Source organism: Patiria miniata, unplaced genomic scaffold (genome assembly GCF_015706575.1).
Source record: "Patiria miniata isolate m_02_andy unplaced genomic scaffold, ASM1570657v1 HiC_scaffold_21, whole genome shotgun sequence".
NCBI classification, from domain to species: domain Eukaryota; kingdom Metazoa; phylum Echinodermata; class Asteroidea; order Valvatida; family Asterinidae; genus Patiria; species Patiria miniata.
In genome coordinates this window covers 779989-797571 of record NW_024037060.1, presented here as the reverse complement: position 1 = coordinate 797571, position 17583 = coordinate 779989, and the positions used below count along the sequence as shown (strand labels likewise).

Below are 17583 nucleotides of genomic sequence, written 5' to 3'. Positions count from 1 at the left end.
AGACGTACGTAAGGGCTGCCCGGAATGTACCAAATATTTGAATATTCAATCAGTAAGTAACCGAATATTTGAATAGCTTTTGGCCAGATTGAATATTCAAAGACAAAAAAACACTCCGTAAGTGCACACACAACTGTGATGTTATTTTAATCAAAATTTGGCGTTTTATTGTCAGATTCCATTTATTTGGTCGACGGTAACCTTTTTTGTCGACGGCAGTTCATTGTTCCCATCCTTCAAACAGGTGTACGTATTGTAAAACTCTAACTGTAAAACTTTGCACCAGTCATATGATATCAATCGCTGCACTCAAATTTAACTTTTGACCAGCGTGGCACACATTGCAGCTGGTTGTCTAAAACCTGATCGGAGAGTTTCGAATATTGGAATATTCGGTGAAGCGCAGTTTCAAATTTACTGCAATGGACAGCCCAACTGGTAGCATGTAATGCCCAATCAAATACACAACATGCAAATATGTACATGTACATGTACATGTACCACTGTATGCATAGTAGTATGTATGTATACAACATGTACTGCCAAAAAAATAATAATAGGTCTAACAAAATCCCAACCTTTACCTACCTTGATTTAATTCATTTACGCTTTTGTTTTGTTGCCTGGGGGAGTTTGAGTGAAAGAAAACATTGTCAGTTTATCCACATTATTTTCCCACATGATTAATTATTTATTTTCATAGGATGTGCATGCATCCTGTCTCTAGTCCGTACACCACAGAGCAAATCTGATGTTTACTCAATTCCAAAGGAATAACACTCCATTATTATTACAGAGCACAATTATTTTAAGTTCATGTACCTGAAGTCATGTTTGTTTTAAAAAGTGTACGGTGCACTGGCTGTACAGTTGTATTTAAACAAGTTACTGAAATGTTTCTACAGTTTTGAAGTGGAAGCTCACAGTGCACTAGGCCTAATGTTTAAATGCTACAGAAAGGTGAGGCGTCCTGGCAAAATGAGACAGAACTGATGGGCAGAGGTCAAAATGAGGGTTTAGGGGATAGGAAAAGCTAACATTACTGTTGCACTTTAACCCAGGCAAAAGATTTTTCAGACATTTGTCTGAAATCAGACTTGATGAATCTGAGAGAAAGACATTATCAGTTTAGAAAGAAATGCATCTGTCAGACCTGGCATCCAATTTTCAGACTTTTTTTCAGTTGACAATATCATCCCGCACTTTTCATAAATCATTTGATGATTAAAGGGAAAATACAACATTTGCAAACATCAAAAAATAAAACTACCAAATCATTTTGAAATACCTTGCTGGACTGTTATTGAATGACAGTGTAAAGCATCCTGTAAAATCATGGCACCTGGTATACTGTCATTTTCAAGAAAAGTGGTATTTTTGTATCAATTTCCAACGCTGATCGGCCGATCAGCGTTGGAAAAAACTGGCTTTTTTTCAAATACTGGCCCCAATTGACCATCGCACTTGTTTGCAATCGATTACACACCTATGAACGGGTACAAGCCAGCTAGACTGGTTCCCTGACCTTACAATTCCCCAATGTATGTAAACTGCTCTGTTTCTTCTTAAATGGAGTCAGGGAACCAGACTACAGGAAAATGATTGTTTTTCTTGGTTTTTATAGCATTTTTGAACCCAAAACCTCAAAAAAGTCAGTGTAACTATATTTGCTATATATTTCCAACCCCCCAATTCCATCCATTTCTGAAAATTACAGCAAAAGCAAATGATGTATATTCCCTTTAACAGAGTTACTCCAAAAAGTAAATTGTTATTTTACACATGTACATGTACAAATGTACATGTATACACACTTACAAATACCGTATGTAGTACAGTGTACATGTATGTGCAGTCCATTGCTAACACGTTCAAGAATGTGTTATTAACTTGCACTGTCAATGTGCAATAAACCTGTCAGTTTGACACGCACCAATTTCAGGATGTCGTCGTCATTATAATCACCAAAAGGTGCACTGGAACATTTATTAGATTTTGATATTAGATTTCTGTGACTGCCACAGAGTTTAGCCATACATGGCTGCATTTTGTATCAGCCAGCTCACCGTAGCATGAATGTCGTATATTTTAACAGATAACATAACAAGTAAAATATTAAGCATTTAAATACTTTGTTTTTCCCATTTCAAAAAAATCCTGAAATATTTAATCTCAATGGACATTTCTTTTTAGTTCAGTGTATTATCATGCATGCATTTTTCCTCTGGATCAACTGAGTTCCTCATTTTCTACTCCCCATGTGTGCCAACTAAAGACAACATAATGTCTGTACATCAGTAGACAGTCTTGTCAAACTTAAAATATCCTTTATTATTTTGTTTTGTATTATAATTTGTTTTTATTTGTTTGGTGATTTTCCAGTAACGTGCCTGTGTTACTGACCTACATACATGTACCGGTACGCCTATGTAAAACTGTGTATTTTAAAGCACACATTCAGCTTATGTCTTAAAAACTTTTTTCAATTCAGACAGTTATCTCAGGCATGCAACTTTTCCTCGGATCAGCTGATTTCCTCTTTTTTACTTCCCAAGTGTGCCATTGAAAATAGAAAAACACTGTACAAAGTCTGGGAAAAATGTGAATTTCCTCTTTTTTTGTGTGATTTCCCAGTTGCATGCCTGTTATCTACTCAGTCGTGTTTGATAGCATGGTAACATACCTGTAGGGTAAAAGGATCGTGTTCAATATACAAATGATGCAGAACACGCAATCAGATTCCTCAAACTAGAGCCATGATGTATCATCTGTAATGGTGTTACTGTACAATGTATGTTACGTATTGAAGAAGATCCGGAGGATTATGATACAAGTGGTATGATATCAACTGTCGTCAGCGTGAGAAATATGTCTATGAAATATAATAGGAGCAGCTGCATATCATTTCCGGCTGTGTAGGCTTGCGTCGGTCAGCGACTTTGACTGTAAATCACTGATTGCACCTGGTTGTACTGTTATCGGAAACTATTCTCTCAAAATATCGTAGTTAAAGAGGGAATCGGGAGCTGGTTTAATTTGCAGAGATTTGCAGTATTTTTGTTTGTTATCAGAGCATGGGGCACGCATCTTTAATCAAACATACCAGAACATACATTTATGTAAAAAATGTACAGTGCTGTATACTTCGCACATTTTCATAAAAAGTGTGCATACATGCATACATGCATACATGTACATGTACATGTTCATGTACGTACACCTGCACTTATTGCAGACTGAATTTTTTTTTATTGTACACATTTTACTGTGATAATTTTTAATGCTTTACACTATACATTGTACAATACTGTATGTACATGTAAAATGTACGGTACAAATTTTATGTGGGAAATATCGTAATTAAACTGACAAAACAATTACATGTAAGAGTGTACATATATAGGCCTATGTAGCTGGTTTAATTAATTGCATTGTTTCCTGTCACAGGTCCCATTCTGGTCGACACCGTCAACCTGTCAGCCTCGGCTGGTAAAGCCACACCCAAGGACATTGCCATGGTGGAGGCATTGTCCAAGATCTGCCCAGATCTCAACAAAGAGGAGATGTATCAGGAACTGCAACAGGCCAAAGCTGACATGTCTGGTATGTGTTCATTTGATTCAGTCAGTGTGTTCAAGTGTCAGGCCAGAACTGGTTAGAATACAAACGAAATTCACTTTTTGTAATGGAATTCAGCTTTTTAAAAAAAAATGATTTGAATTTGAGGGATTAATTGTAACAAAACTTTTGAAGTTAAATAATTTCTGCATACACGTAAATTATAAAAAAAAAAAATATCTGAGACTTAAACAATTTATTTAAATTTTGTAGCAAAAATTGTTTGATTAAAGTCTTCGTCCAGTCATTTTCAGTAGATATCCACTGCGTGACGCACATGGTTGAAATGGAATGCATGATATCTTGAAATGAAATCAACAGACAATCAGAGGCCCTGTTTACATGTACATGATTTTCAAACCTCGCCTTCGTCTCAGGTTTCGACACCAGACAATTTTAGGCCCCTTACTTGGAGGGCTCTGGCTCATTAGCCTATAGCTACGTTTTCTGCTTCAGCAACTTCAGATCCCCAGGCCTATAATGATATGAGCCCTGATTTAGAGCATTTCCATTCAGTTCGTACATGACATGCTTCTAAATAATTCTGGTGCTAGAGAAGAAGCCAAAGCTGGAGATAAAGCCATGATTTGGAAAACCCCTGAAGAGATTTTTTTTTTTAAATGTGGACATGTTAAAAACATGTATACCATCGTAACATCGTTTTAATTGAGTCATTTCTTTATTGTCGAAAGGAAGTTGGCTAGTTCATGAACTTGGGCAAGAAATCCCTTCCCTTCCCTTTTCTTTTAGCAAACCACCCAAATAAATCGATCAACATTTGATTGCTAAACTGAACCAACTGTAGCAATCCTTGTATTAATATTGAGTCTGTTGTGCCTGTCTCCTACAGATTTCTCAGTCACTGACATTCTGAGGAAGGATTTCAAATGTGTCTCCGGTGCCTCCATGAATATTGGCATGAGCTCAATACCCATACGTCTTACGGTAGGTGATGTGTTTTTAATTTTTAATTTCCTTTTTTGCTTAATTGTCAAACTTTGCTACAATTGTATTAGCAGATGCAAGTGTTTTTGCTCAAGAAACTAATAATTGACTGCTAAAGACTATTCCAAATCTCACATTTGTGTATTTATACTTGAGAAGAAATGAACATCTACTCTTTTTTTTCTTTCATTTCATATTTGATACAAACTGTGGTAACACATGCAATGGACGTTAATCATTAAAATGAAAGTTAATCACAATCCATGGCACTATGTTTAGTTGCATGGTTTGGTATCTGCCTCAGTAACGAAACAGAAAAAAATCCCACAAACATTCTTGCTAAATCAATGGAAGATTTTCAAAAGTTCAAGACCAAGCCCATAGATGCATGTGTACAAGCTCTGTATGAATTTTCTGTGCATGACTTTCTTAGCCGTACATGTACCGGGTGTTTATCATGACTGAATGCAGATAACATCACTGCTGCATGCCGAGGTCGGTAATCTTGACCATTAATCTCTTATCAAAAATGCCTGAGCTGGCATATTATACATTTACATGGCATTTCCAGTCTCTAGTCATCACAGAGAAAAACTTTATTTTGTGTCGTTGTATACATGTATACCAGAAAGGTTCTTTGAAAACTTTCAGAAGTGAGCGATCATAACGATAGGAGCTAAAACATTGTTCCTCTCCAAGAGGTTCTGTGTGCTTGTTAAACTTCAGAAGAAAATTGAAAAGAATTGTTTACTTACTTTAATATTTTGGTATTTTTTTTCTCAGGAATTTGTAGAAAAGCCGGACTTTGAAATTGGACTCCAAGACTTTTGCACATTGAAAGACCTACGACTTCTTGTCCTGATGGCTCTGACTGTAGCAGAGGATGCCAAGGCACACAGGCAAATCTGTGTCTACTCTTCCAATTCCTCTGACTCAATGAAAGATGAACTGATCCAGACTCTGGAGGAATCTGCATCTCCTGAGCTGGTTCTCTCAGAGTTGTACACAAACTCCTCTGGTCTGATTGTGTACTACCAGGGCAATGTCAAAGCATCCAGGAAGCAGGTGCTTCCCCTGGTGAAAAACTTTCTAGACAGTCAGGAGGATTCCTCCCCAGATGAAGATCAGCAGGTCGAGGAAGATGTGGCAACGGAATCTGACCTGACTGACATGAACGACACCCTCCTGAAACTCTCTAACAATACCAACAATGCCAATGAGCAAGTCTTGATGGATAATCCACTCTGGATTGGGGACAGTCAGGCGATAAGCTCGCCGGATTCCAGCGGCATCGACGCCGGATCAGTGCTCCTGGATTTGGACCCATTCTCTGGAAACCAGGACGGGATGGTGACGTCAGGAAGCGGGGCATTCTCCTCCGGGGACAGCGTTGACACCATTGGCATTACACCCTCTAGTCCAAGTAGTGATGCCATGGGCTTTGGAAGTGGATCAGAGGACCTCCTTGGGCTAGACAATCTTGCATCAACACAGAAGCCTGGGATGGGAGAATTTGACAGCGCCAATTCTGCTTCCAATCCATTTGCAGATTCCACAGAAGGAGATTTTGTGGGGCTGGATGCCTTCATGTCACAGCCGGCAGCCCCGTCCGACCCCAATCAAAATCCATTTGGCGAGTCTGCTGAGGCCAACACCACAAACGATCTCTTCAGCTTTGACACCAATGTGGGCCTACCAGCACCAGTCCTTGAGACTACCGTCTCTGTCTCGGCAAATCCTTTCATAGATGAAGATCCAAACAGAAATAACTTGCTGGATTTGGATCCCTTTGCATCATCAGTCTCTGAAGCACCTGTAGCCTCAGGTGATTCTCTTATCGAAGCGTCTGTCTCGACAACTGTTGAGAGTTCTGCGACTGATCTTGGAGACTTCATGAATCAACTCCCGGGAAGTCCTGATGCAGCGGATCAAAAATGGTTGGACCCTTCTTCCGACGTTCAGTTAGAAGTTGCAGTAGATAATGCTGAAGTCCTCCCAGTTGATGCATCAAACAACAATCCCTTTGCCATACCAAGTCAGACAGATAATGACCCATTTGGGATAGAAGCTTTCGGGTCCCCAACAAGTGATTTCACAGATGAAGCATCTAATGACGTTGCAGCAGCTAGTACAAATCCATTCAAATCATCAGAACCACCAACAGAAACTTCATCGAATGCAGCAACTGAGTCATCTACGATTGATTTTGGTGCTGTTGCAGACTATCATCCTGGAAGTCCAGGTTTTGGGGTAGTAGCAGAACCTTCTGATTTACTTGACACCGATTCCTACTCTGATTCTCCAGTTGTGGTGGGTGAAAATTTAGCCCCAGCTATTCCCCCAGTAGTAGAAGGATCCTCTAATCTCCTTGATCTTGATGGCATTGAAACTGATCAAGCGGAAGTCCAGGCTCAAGAGCTTCTTCATCCAACTCCAGAAATTACGATATCCCGGACCTCATCGGACTATGACCAAGAGACCTCCGAAACTGAAAACATCCTTGAAAAACCAGAAGATAACATTCTTGATGACCTGCCATCCGATGAGAACCAAGATGTGGGTGATGAGGAAGTAGCAGTCGAGGTACAAGACCAACCTGATGAGGGATTCAATGAAATGGACAACATGGATCTGGATAAAGCTGATCAGGAGGTGGAGGAACAGATTTCCCCAGGTTCTGATCTTGATGTCACTGATGATGACAAGTCACCTGAGGACTCTGTTGGGGACAATCAGAGAGCGGCTTCTGGGGGGTCAGAGGATGAAGCATCTGCTCAGCAAAACAAACAGGATGAGGCAGATGTAGAATTGGATGAGATGTCTGGTAACATACAAGCAGACCTGTCACCGGATGAGAGTATCTCTATAACCTTAAAGAGAGACCAAGAGGAAGTAGACACTCAACTTTCACAGTCTCTGGATGCTATGGAATCACCAATTGGTTTAGAATCTGCCGATTATAGTATTGTGGACAGAACAACAAAAGAGGAACAGCAGAACTTAGATGATTCCGAGCAAGAGGAACTTCAAGACCAGCCTCCAGTTACTACTTCCAATGATAATGAGATAGCGGACATTCCTGAGGTTGACTCGGATTTGGTTGAGACCTCACTTGAAGCAGTCGTTGAATCAACAGCACATGACATAGAAATATCTCAGACACATGATTATCAGTGTGAAGAAGGGGAAGCCAAAGAGGAACACGTATCAGTAAATGAGGAGGATGTGAGTAGTGCACAAGATGAGGTTCTTGCCAATAGTACTCCAGTTGATATCCAGGCGGTTTGTGAAAGTGAGGAAAGTTGTGCTACTCTGGCAGAAGATGCAGCCATTGAACCAGTACTTTCAGATACTCCAGCATTAGGGACATCCGCATCACATCTTGACTCTGCGCAAGATGAGGAAATATCATCGGAAGCAGTCAATCAACTGGAATCTGTCCAGGGGTCAGATGAGCTCCCAGCCCCAGCAAGTCCTACGGGGCAAGAGGCTCTGGAACCTGATGATCAAGAGGAGAATGTGGTTGATAATGCCACAGATGATTTCCAAGAGATGGAAGACGATGGTGTTGAAGACCATGCCGGTCATTCAGAAGATGTATCAGCGGTTGAGGATGTGAGTGAGGAACCAAGTGATGTTGAAGCAGATGATGCTTCAGCTGATACTAAAGAGGTACAAGAAAGTGAGGAAAATGCCACTCTAACGGCAGGTGCAGTAATTGAAATGGTGCTTCCAGATGCCACAGATTTGGAGGAACCTCAAGTGCAGCCTGACGAGATAATGAAAGATGATGAAACAGTATCATCACAAGAAATTGATCAAGTGGAATCAGTTCCAGACTCAATAGATGAGCTCCTGGCCCCAGAAAGTCCAGAGGAACTAGATACACAGGAACCTGATCAGCTTGATGAGAACATTGTTGATGATGGTGGTGATCATGTCAGTGTGTCAGATGATGTGCCATTGGAATCACACCTCCAACCTAACAAAGAATCAGAGGTGGATAAAGCCGAAGAAACAATACTACCAGCAACAACAGGTGTTCTGGAGTCTGCTCCAGATGTAGTGGATGAGGTTTCAGGTCCTGATAGTACCAGCGCACTTGATGTTCTCCCTCTTGAGCTGTCTGTGGGAGGAGCTACTGCATCCGCGGAGCAGAATTTCTCCCCAATGTCAGATGAGGGACCCGCTCGCTCCAGTGGAGTTACAAGTCCCGACAGTGAGTTCACCTCAGATATAATTTCCGACGACCCGTCCAGCGGGGACTCATATATAGTGACAGACCTTTCACATGAAGCTGGAAACTTTCAGATTGCGGACATCCAAGAGGAAATTGAGGAGGAGGATGAAAATCAAGCGGTTGACTCCAAAGAAGAGAAAGAAGAAGTTGAAGATCTGGCAAAGTGTATCAATGGCATCCCTGAAGTTACTCTGTCGGAAGACTTCTCTGGAGATGTACAAGTTGGAGTCATTGATGACTATTATGCAGAAGAAATGCAGACTGATAGTAAAGAAACAGATGTAATTCCTATTCCGACAGATGTTGGATTTGCTGAATCGGGAAGAAGCAGTCCACAAAATGTACTTGAAAGAGCAGACAGTGCTGCTCTTCAAGAGGAGGCTAGTGACTTAGTAGAAGGGGTCCTTATGATGGCCAAGTTTGCCTTCTTGGAGGAGAAACGGCTCAAGAATTGCTCACATTCTGAAGAAGCCCATACAGCAGCATCTGGGGACCAGCTTAACAGTGCCACTGAAGATGAGGATGTGATGCAGACTTCGGAAACAGTGAAGCATGAACCTGCCTTGCCATCATCTGAAGTCTCAGTTAATGGGGAAGTTACAGAAGAAAGCATAACTGATCAGCCAACAAGGCTGGAGGAAGAAGAGGCACCCAGAGAGGTTTTACAAGAGGAGTTCTCATCAAAGCCACCTCAGTTAGTAGTTGAGGAAGAGATAGCTCAGGTTGTAATATCCCAAGAAGAATCTGCCTTGCCATCATCTGAAGTCTCAGTTAATGGGGAAGTTACAGAAGAAAGCATAACTGATCAGCCAACAAGGCTGGAGGAAGAAGAGGCACCCAGAGAGGTTTTACAAGAGGAGTTCTCATCAAAGCCACCTCAGTTAGTAGTTGAGGAAGAGATAGCTCAGGTTGTAATATCCCAAGAAGAATCTGTCATGACAGTGGCTGAAGAGCAGCCTTCACAAGAAGTGCTGCCATCTGTTGAGGAAGGAGAAGACCTGTCATCAGATCAGGATGCTCTGCACAAGGCTGGTGAGCTTTCTGAGGAGAAGTTGATAGCTACAACAGAATTGCCAGTTGAGCAGGAAGTCCCCCGTGAGCTGGCTCAGGAATCAAAGGATTTTGCGGAACAGTTGGACAAAAAAGAAACACCAATTTTGACCATCTCCGCGGACATGACACCAAATGAGGAGATGGACGAAGCCCCTAAATCACCAATAGAGGTCAATGTCGTCATAAGTAAACAGGGACTCCAAGATGTCAGCAGTAATGCCGAAGAGGTTGCCAACCAGACAACAGCAGGGAAGACAAAGCTGGTGGTTGAAGACTCCATGAAGGATGTGGACATTGAAATCGAGGATGACAACCGGCAGACGTCCATGTTTGGCCTCGCGGATATCCTGGAGTATGTCAATGCCGACGGCGAAGTGGAAGGCTCTACAACAGAGCCACATGTCAGACCCTCAACACTAGCTTTAACAGCCAAGTCAACACCCAAATCAGCCAGGCTGATGTCCGCCGGAACTCCGATATCGATGCTATCAGACACAGGTACCCCCCTGACCCCCATCAGTATGAGAAGCCTCGACATGCTGGACGATACCGGAACCGATGAGGACACATTGGATAGGACAGAGGAGGAGGGGGCTGACACTGAAAACAAGGGTCTGCCACCTGCTGCCAAGAGGTCTGTATCTGTCGACACCGAGATGGTAGAGGACATCCATGGAGAATGGGATGATAATAAGAAGCTGATGGATGTCATTGTTGAAAAAGAACGAAAAGTGAGTAAATGTCCATGTCTTCTGCATTCCTATTTCCTTTCAGTCAGAGTTACTACAAAAACAGTTCCACAGTTTTATAAATTGATAATGTGAGGTGTTTATATAGGGCTTTCCACCAAAGATACCGGTAGCTGTCACAGGACTGCCCTGTTCAACCAGCCATAAGACCACTTTTCTGCAGCCTAGATCAGCGCAATCTGGTCTCTATCCTCACAGGTACCCATTTATACTCCTGGGTGGAGAAAGGCAATTGAAGTTCAGTGTCTTGCCCCAGGACACAAGCAAGACTCTTATTTAGAAATCTTTGTGATAAACAATATGAATGACAAATCTCGAAATTGTTTCATAAATAACAAAGCGCAAAAAACAACTTCTGCCTTGTTTGCATACTGGATTCATTTGTTCTACCTCCATTTGTCTGTTATTTTTAGAAATCCCTCAGCGAGAACGTGGAGAGGAAGTCCCCTCAGCGGACGATGTCCGTCAGAACAGCAGAAGCCAAGAAGAATATGGAGGGAGTGGAGTTGCCCGACGAGTGGCAAGATGACGAGTTCTCTCAACAGAAGCTGGCAGGTGTGGACAGTCTCCAGGAAGAGGACTCCTTCTTTAAGAGGAGGGTACCACCAAAGGTAAAACACAGTCACTGGCAGGATTTTGGGAAGCACGTTGGTGGGATTGATGTGTGTAAACGTGGTTGATGTGATTTAGTAGTCAAAAGTGAGCAAAATCACACAAAACACATGCAATGGCAGCATTTTTTTAAGGTTTTGATGGGATCGTTGTGTGAAATTGTGGGTGATGAATCCTTTGTGTGGATGTGATTTAGAGGTCAGTGATAAAACACATGCCCGCTCAGCATTTGAGAAGCTTGTTAATGGGATGGATATGTGTGATATGAGGTGATTAATCCTTTGTTTAGATGTGATTTAGAAGTCAAAATCAAGCACAATTTTACCAAGCTTTTGGCAGGTACCACCAAGGGTAAAACACATACACTGGCAGCATTTTAGGAGCTTTAATTGGTTTAGTGTGCAAGATTGTAGATGATGCCTCCCTTGTTTGGATGAGATTTACTTGTTGTAGTCCACAATAAGCACAACTTCCCAATGGCAGTTTGGAAATGCAGTTGAACTGAGCACAATTTCATCGTGAGCTGCTAAATGCAGAAAAGGTTAGAAAATGTATGTATTTACTTTGCAAAAAAAAAAGGTCCCCATGGCAGGTGTAATTCTAAGTCCATTGCAAACAAACAGGGTAACCACAGTCATGTGAAAATCCTTGAAAATCCTAGAATTTAAAGCTATCATGGTAAGTCTTGGAAAAGACATGAAATTTTGGTATTTACCAGGAGTCATGGAGAGTTGATATTCCAAGAAAAAAAGTCACTAAAAAGTCATGGAATCCTGCACAGCCCATACTTGGTGATGCGTTATTAATATTCTCCCTGTTTGCATTCTAGTTTACTTCCTCTGTATGCGTTTATCGCTGCAACATTCTGATGCTTTTGTGATGCTCAGTGGTCTTGTGTCAAACTGGAAGGCTGGAAGGCAGTGGTATCCCTTGCCTCGATGTGATGACTGGCCAGTGCATTGTAAATAGGCTCCTAATTTAAGATGCCAAAACAGTGTGGGAATTGGACATAGAAAGCCCGAATTTTGTCCAGGAAAAGTCATGGAAAAGTCTTGGAATTATATTTTAAGATTTCTGTGGGAACCCTGAATGAGGAAAAGGTGATAAACTTCAGGAAGCCTCTAGTGACAATAAAAACTGACCTCTTCATTCCAAACGTGCAATCCCCCACCGTATCGTATGTCCCTTCTCCTACATTGTAATATTTCACCTCACCGTGTTATATATTAACAGGATAACAAGTCCCGGAAGCGTGACAGCACACTATCCGACGACGGTTCAGTGGAAGGCATGAGTGCCTGGGCAGAGAGGCTTGCCGGGGACGATGGATTCGACGAGGATGATGACATTGATGAGACTCCATCACCAGGTGAATATCCACAGGGTCGAAATGATAAAAGTGATTTGATTTTACGGAGGGTACTCACTTGAGTGCATCAAGTGGATTTTATGGAGGGCCCTTTTTAGGGTGATGGATTTGGCTGTTGAAAATGAAAGAAAGAAGTCTCTGGTCCTGAAGAAATCTTGGATCATTTTGCCAAGTGGTATTGAGTTCACCACTAGCGGCAAATATTGCGGAGCTGTTAAGTACAGAAATTTGGTGAAATCTGCTTAGCTAAACCGGTTTACCAACTGAAATGCCATGTAATTTATATTGCTTGTGACTGGTATTTGGCTGATGTTTGCTTAGCACTAATGAAATTGAAATTCGGCCCGAGTCTGAAAAAGCTGGTTCCTTTTTTTTTTTATCAAACACTGGTGTCAATTTCTTTTGTAGCCTGCACCGTCTAAACTTGGCACCATTTCATGAAGCTGCGAAAGACGTTGCTGAGCAACGATCTTGGAAAACAGCACTCTTGAGTCTACCCTCTGTAAAATAATAAAATGAAATTACGTTACTCGGTCAACAAGGAGTTTGGATTTCACAGAGCTTCTGTTAAACTGCATATTTCGTTCTGGTTACCGGCTAGAATGGATGATAACGTTTTTCTGATTACCAGCTAAAATGAAAAACGACGTATAGCCTTTTACCAACCAAAATGACACACAATTTTTCCAGTTACCAGTCGAAATGACACACACATTGCCTATTTGGTTACCGGTCAGAATGACAAAACAAATACTCCCTGGTTTCCAGCCTAAACGACCAAAATGTCCTTTTGGTTACCAGTCACATTTTACCAGCCAAATGCCGCAGAAATCACCGTCTTTGCTTGGTTGTCTTCGTATGATAGCTCTGAGGAATCGTTTCCCTTCCACCCCCCCCCCCCTCCCTCCCTTGCATGCTTAAAATTCATAAAATCCAAAAAACTTCCAACTCTCAGCCAACGGTCGAGACCAGCGGAGCTGGAGTAGTAACAGTCCCCGGAAGGTGGTTCCCATCCCCGTGGGGCTGTCCCTGAGCCTGGACGGGGAGGCCAGTGTCCCCTCAACGCCGGCCGTTCTGACTCCAAGTAGCGCTGAGATGTCCTGGGATGGTAAGATTTGGACGATCTGCACCATCCATTCTCTAGCGTCACACTCCGTGTAATACTAACAGCCGGACTAACAACAACATAACATTCATTTTTAACATGTACATATAGTTTTCAAACTGCCGTTTCTGTGAGTGGTTTAATGTTCAATCCTGTGTAGTTTCTGTTCTATTTGTTATCCTGTTCTCTGTTCAGGTACATGTATGTTCTGTGTCTTGTCTGTATCCATTCTTTTGTGGGCTGTCTGTATACCTGTTCTGTTGTACATTGTACGTGTGCATCTAATCTCCATGTTTTCTGTACAGTGTTGTAGTCAAGTCTGTCACAAGTCCTCACAAGTCATTGACAAGTCATCCAGTTCGAAGTCAAGTCATAAGCCATTCCCTTGTTATTGTTCATCCCCCCACCCCCATTCTTCCCCCACCCCACCCCCATTACTTGTGACTGGACTTGTGGAAGGTCTTGAGATTGACTTGACAAGAACACTGGTCCAGCTCCTGTTTTGTTCACCTGATGTTTGCTTTATTATTGATCACTTCAGTTCAACCTTTTCTGTTTGTATAATTTCTTAAAGGTACGTTGGAACATTTGCAATAACAGGTACCCGGAAACGTACCTACCTAGTTAACGAGAAATTCTTGCTCAAAGTGAAGTTAGGACTGGTACTAAACACCCTGTGAGATGATTCCGCCTGAAATGATATTCAGAAAAAAACAATCATTGAAGGTGGTTGAAGAAAGTGTGCCCCCGGCACAGTTTTTTGTTAGGAACAGGCTCCAGTCACGAGACCCAAAAATTGTGCATACGTTTTCTCTGTTTTCTCAAAATTTATAGTATCCACTGAGCTCAAAGTTCAACAAGAAATAGTTGTCTTGTTTTTGTGCAGGCCCTTCTGATGATCATGAGCAAGTTTGTTGCTTCAAAGGCAACAAAAATGCACAAAAAGTAAATGATCCTATGTACCTTTAATTTTCTGTGTTTCTAATATTTTCTGTGTCTGATCTGCTGTTTGTTCTCATACGCTCTGACTTACATGAACTCATATACATGTACCGTATATCTATTTTAACTCTGATGAGAAATATCCCTTTACTCCTTGCAAGAACTATTAATATTAATTTGTGAACTACTACATACATCAATATCACGATGACCAAAGAAAGATACATTGCTCTGCTGTCCTGCTTCATGCATGCGAATAGTGCAAAGTTGAGAGACGACAATGTGCACATGCCAACAAGGATCTTCTTATCGGTAGAATGAACTTGGTACTTGCCAGAAATGTGCTTTCTAACAGTCTGTAGCAGTTCGCAGTTTTACAACTAAAGGCAGAATCTCAACTCTTCCTATACTGTGTGGTCTTTCATTCTTATCTTTACTGTTATAAATTTGTACTGTTAAGTGTTAATTTGATTCATGGGCTCAATGCGTGACTAAAGAGGGGGTACTTTTTACCACTTTTGCGAGCCCAGCCACTTTTATTCTGAATGTGCACAAAGCCATAGCATCTACACATGCGTTGGAATGTCTCTCCCAGTGGTCTCCCCCAACTCTCCCTTTCTTATCGTTGAGGGGGTACTTGTGCACAGAGCCCATAACCAAACAGACAACCATTCTAACATTCTACATTGCTTTATACACTTCAGTTTTCCTTAATCCTGTTTATATATATGTTTTAATCTTTTACATTTTTGTATTTTCTTCAATGTACTTTTGTTCAGTGATACTTTTTGTGTTTTTCTAAAATCTCGTACTTATTAATATGCTATCCTTCTGTTGTTCCGATTGCCGTGTCATACTGTGTTCCTTTCCTACCTGGTGTAGTTTTGTTAACTTCTGCTATTTTATTAACTTTGCATTGTGTTGTATTGTTTTATTTGTACATTGTATGTACATTGTACAACTGTGATATTCATTTGTTCGTGGATTTCATTTTATTTTTGTGGTTCTTTTATGTGGGAGTTTTGTCCATTTGGCTTTTTGAGACACAAAATGAGGCGACACAAAAGGAGGTCACTGTTTGGAGGCCTACTATTGTGTCCATCATATCTCAAAAAGGCTAATTGAAATTGTGTTTTGTTTCAGTTCTGTGTTTAGTTGCTTGTGGTCTTACACACACAGAAAACAACCAAGGCATTTCCAAAGAAAATAGCAAAAACCAGCCAATATTTGCGATATCTTACTTAGCATTAATTTGTTCCCCCTCATCAGATGACACCATGCCGTCTCCTGGCGTGGAGCCGATCCCCGAGTACACGGCCAAGGAAGAGCTGGAGGATAGACGCAATTGGCGTAAGGTGGTCATAGCCAACAAGGAATTCACCCTGGACATGAGGGCTATCAATCCCTACAAGAAAGTCCTGTCTCATGGAGGTACGGCTAGGGCTAGGGCTTAACGTTCAATATTGTTAACAATTCAAACTGACTTCTTCTCTTTTTTTCGTTAATATTTTTTAAACGATTGTCACTGTTAGCAACGAGATACAAAAAAGTGTGTACGTGTAAATATTGGGCTTTAAAGTACATGAAAATCCTTTTGTACTACAAACATTCTTAAAAATCCTAGAATTTAAAATTATTATGGAAAGTCATGGAATGTTGCTATTCCAAGGAAAAAGTCATGGAATCGGACACAACCCAGACATGATGATACGTAGTTTTTGACTATGGCCATCTCCTAGATTGCTTACCAGTTTACAATATACTTTTGCTTGTGTCAGTCTTTGTTTTCAGTGTGTTGATTGGCCAGTGTATTGTAAATTGGGTCCTAAGATGGTAAAACAGTGCAGGAATTGGTCCTGGAAAGCCCTTATTAATCCTTGAAAAGTCATGGAAGTTCACGTTAAGATTTCTTTGGGAACCCTGTTTCTGGCTAAGCAATGGCCTGGAGTTGCCTTAGATTCTTCTTGAATAACCAACCAAGTTTTGTAACATTTGTCACCCTTCCATTTGTACAGGTTACTATGGTGACGGAGTGAATGCCATCATTGTAATCGCATCCTGCTACATGCCAGACAGGTCCCGCAAAGATTACAACTACATCATGAATAACCTCTTCCTGTAAGTTACTACTGTGTAAAATGCTGTGGATGAGAATTGAGATAAGGTTTCTTGAGATTTTTAGAGACTTGGATACATTTTTTTCTGAGTTAAAGATAAAATTTGATTTACGTGTTGGTGCGTTATATACATTGGTTTCACCCTACACCATCATCATCATATTAGCAATCTAGGCTCAGTTCCTCCAGGAGTCTGTGATTAAAAAAAAATAATACATGTAAGTTGGAGTTGAACCTGCAACCATCTGATTACTAGAGCAGACAACCACCCAGGTGATTTTTTCCAACTTTCACTCAGTGTGTACACACTGCGTATACAGTGTTTATACGTTGGTGAAGGGCAAAACCGAATTTGATTTACATCACCCCGACGCAAAAATCCCATCTTATTAATATAGCAGACAATACCTACCTAATTTTATCATTGAAGTTTAGTTAGGCAGCATGCACAGCAGTTGAGGCCAGAAGATGATGATGATAAATTGTTTGTATCAGGGTGCTGCAAAATCCATTTATTACCCCTCAATATTAAAGAGCAACTAAACAGTGGGTTTTTTTTGGGGGGGGGTAAACTTTGAAAACCACATCTCAATCAGTAACTCGCTCGTTTGTTGTTTTCTTTGCATCCCAGGTATGTCATCAGCACCTTGGAGCTACTGGTTGCCAACGACTACGTCATCGTCTACTTCCACGGAGCAGCCCCCAAGAATCGTATCCCTAGCCTGAACTGGATGCGGAAATGCTATCAGATGATCGACAGAAAGTAGGCTTACAATCTTGGTTTTAAGCAATTACACCCAAGCTATACCACCCTAACCGCCCCAGAATGTTAT

The 17583-nt window shown here is 41.3% G+C and overlaps 1 protein-coding gene across 5 annotated transcripts in view; it reads left to right on the top strand.

The window, feature by feature from the left end:
• The window catches only part of LOC119729616 (protein prune homolog 2-like), a 36277-nt gene that overhangs the window by 9374 nt on the left and 9320 nt on the right, over positions 1-17583 (top strand). For 4 of the 5 annotated variants that reach the window (XM_038202256.1, XM_038202255.1, XM_038202258.1 and 1 more), the window contains exons 5-13: positions 3448-3603; positions 4469-4563; positions 5347-10587; positions 11019-11216; positions 12451-12586; positions 13542-13694; positions 15903-16064; positions 16649-16751; positions 17382-17513. In XM_038202256.1, the coding sequence (XP_038058184.1) occupies positions 3448-3603; positions 4469-4563; positions 5347-10587; positions 11019-11216; positions 12451-12586; positions 13542-13694; positions 15903-16064; positions 16649-16751; positions 17382-17513 (6376 nt within the window). The remainder of the gene's footprint in view (positions 1-3447; positions 3604-4468; positions 4564-5346; positions 10588-11018; positions 11217-12450; positions 12587-13541; positions 13695-15902; positions 16065-16648; positions 16752-17381; positions 17514-17583) is intronic. The other variant, XM_038202257.1, reaches the window with a different exon arrangement.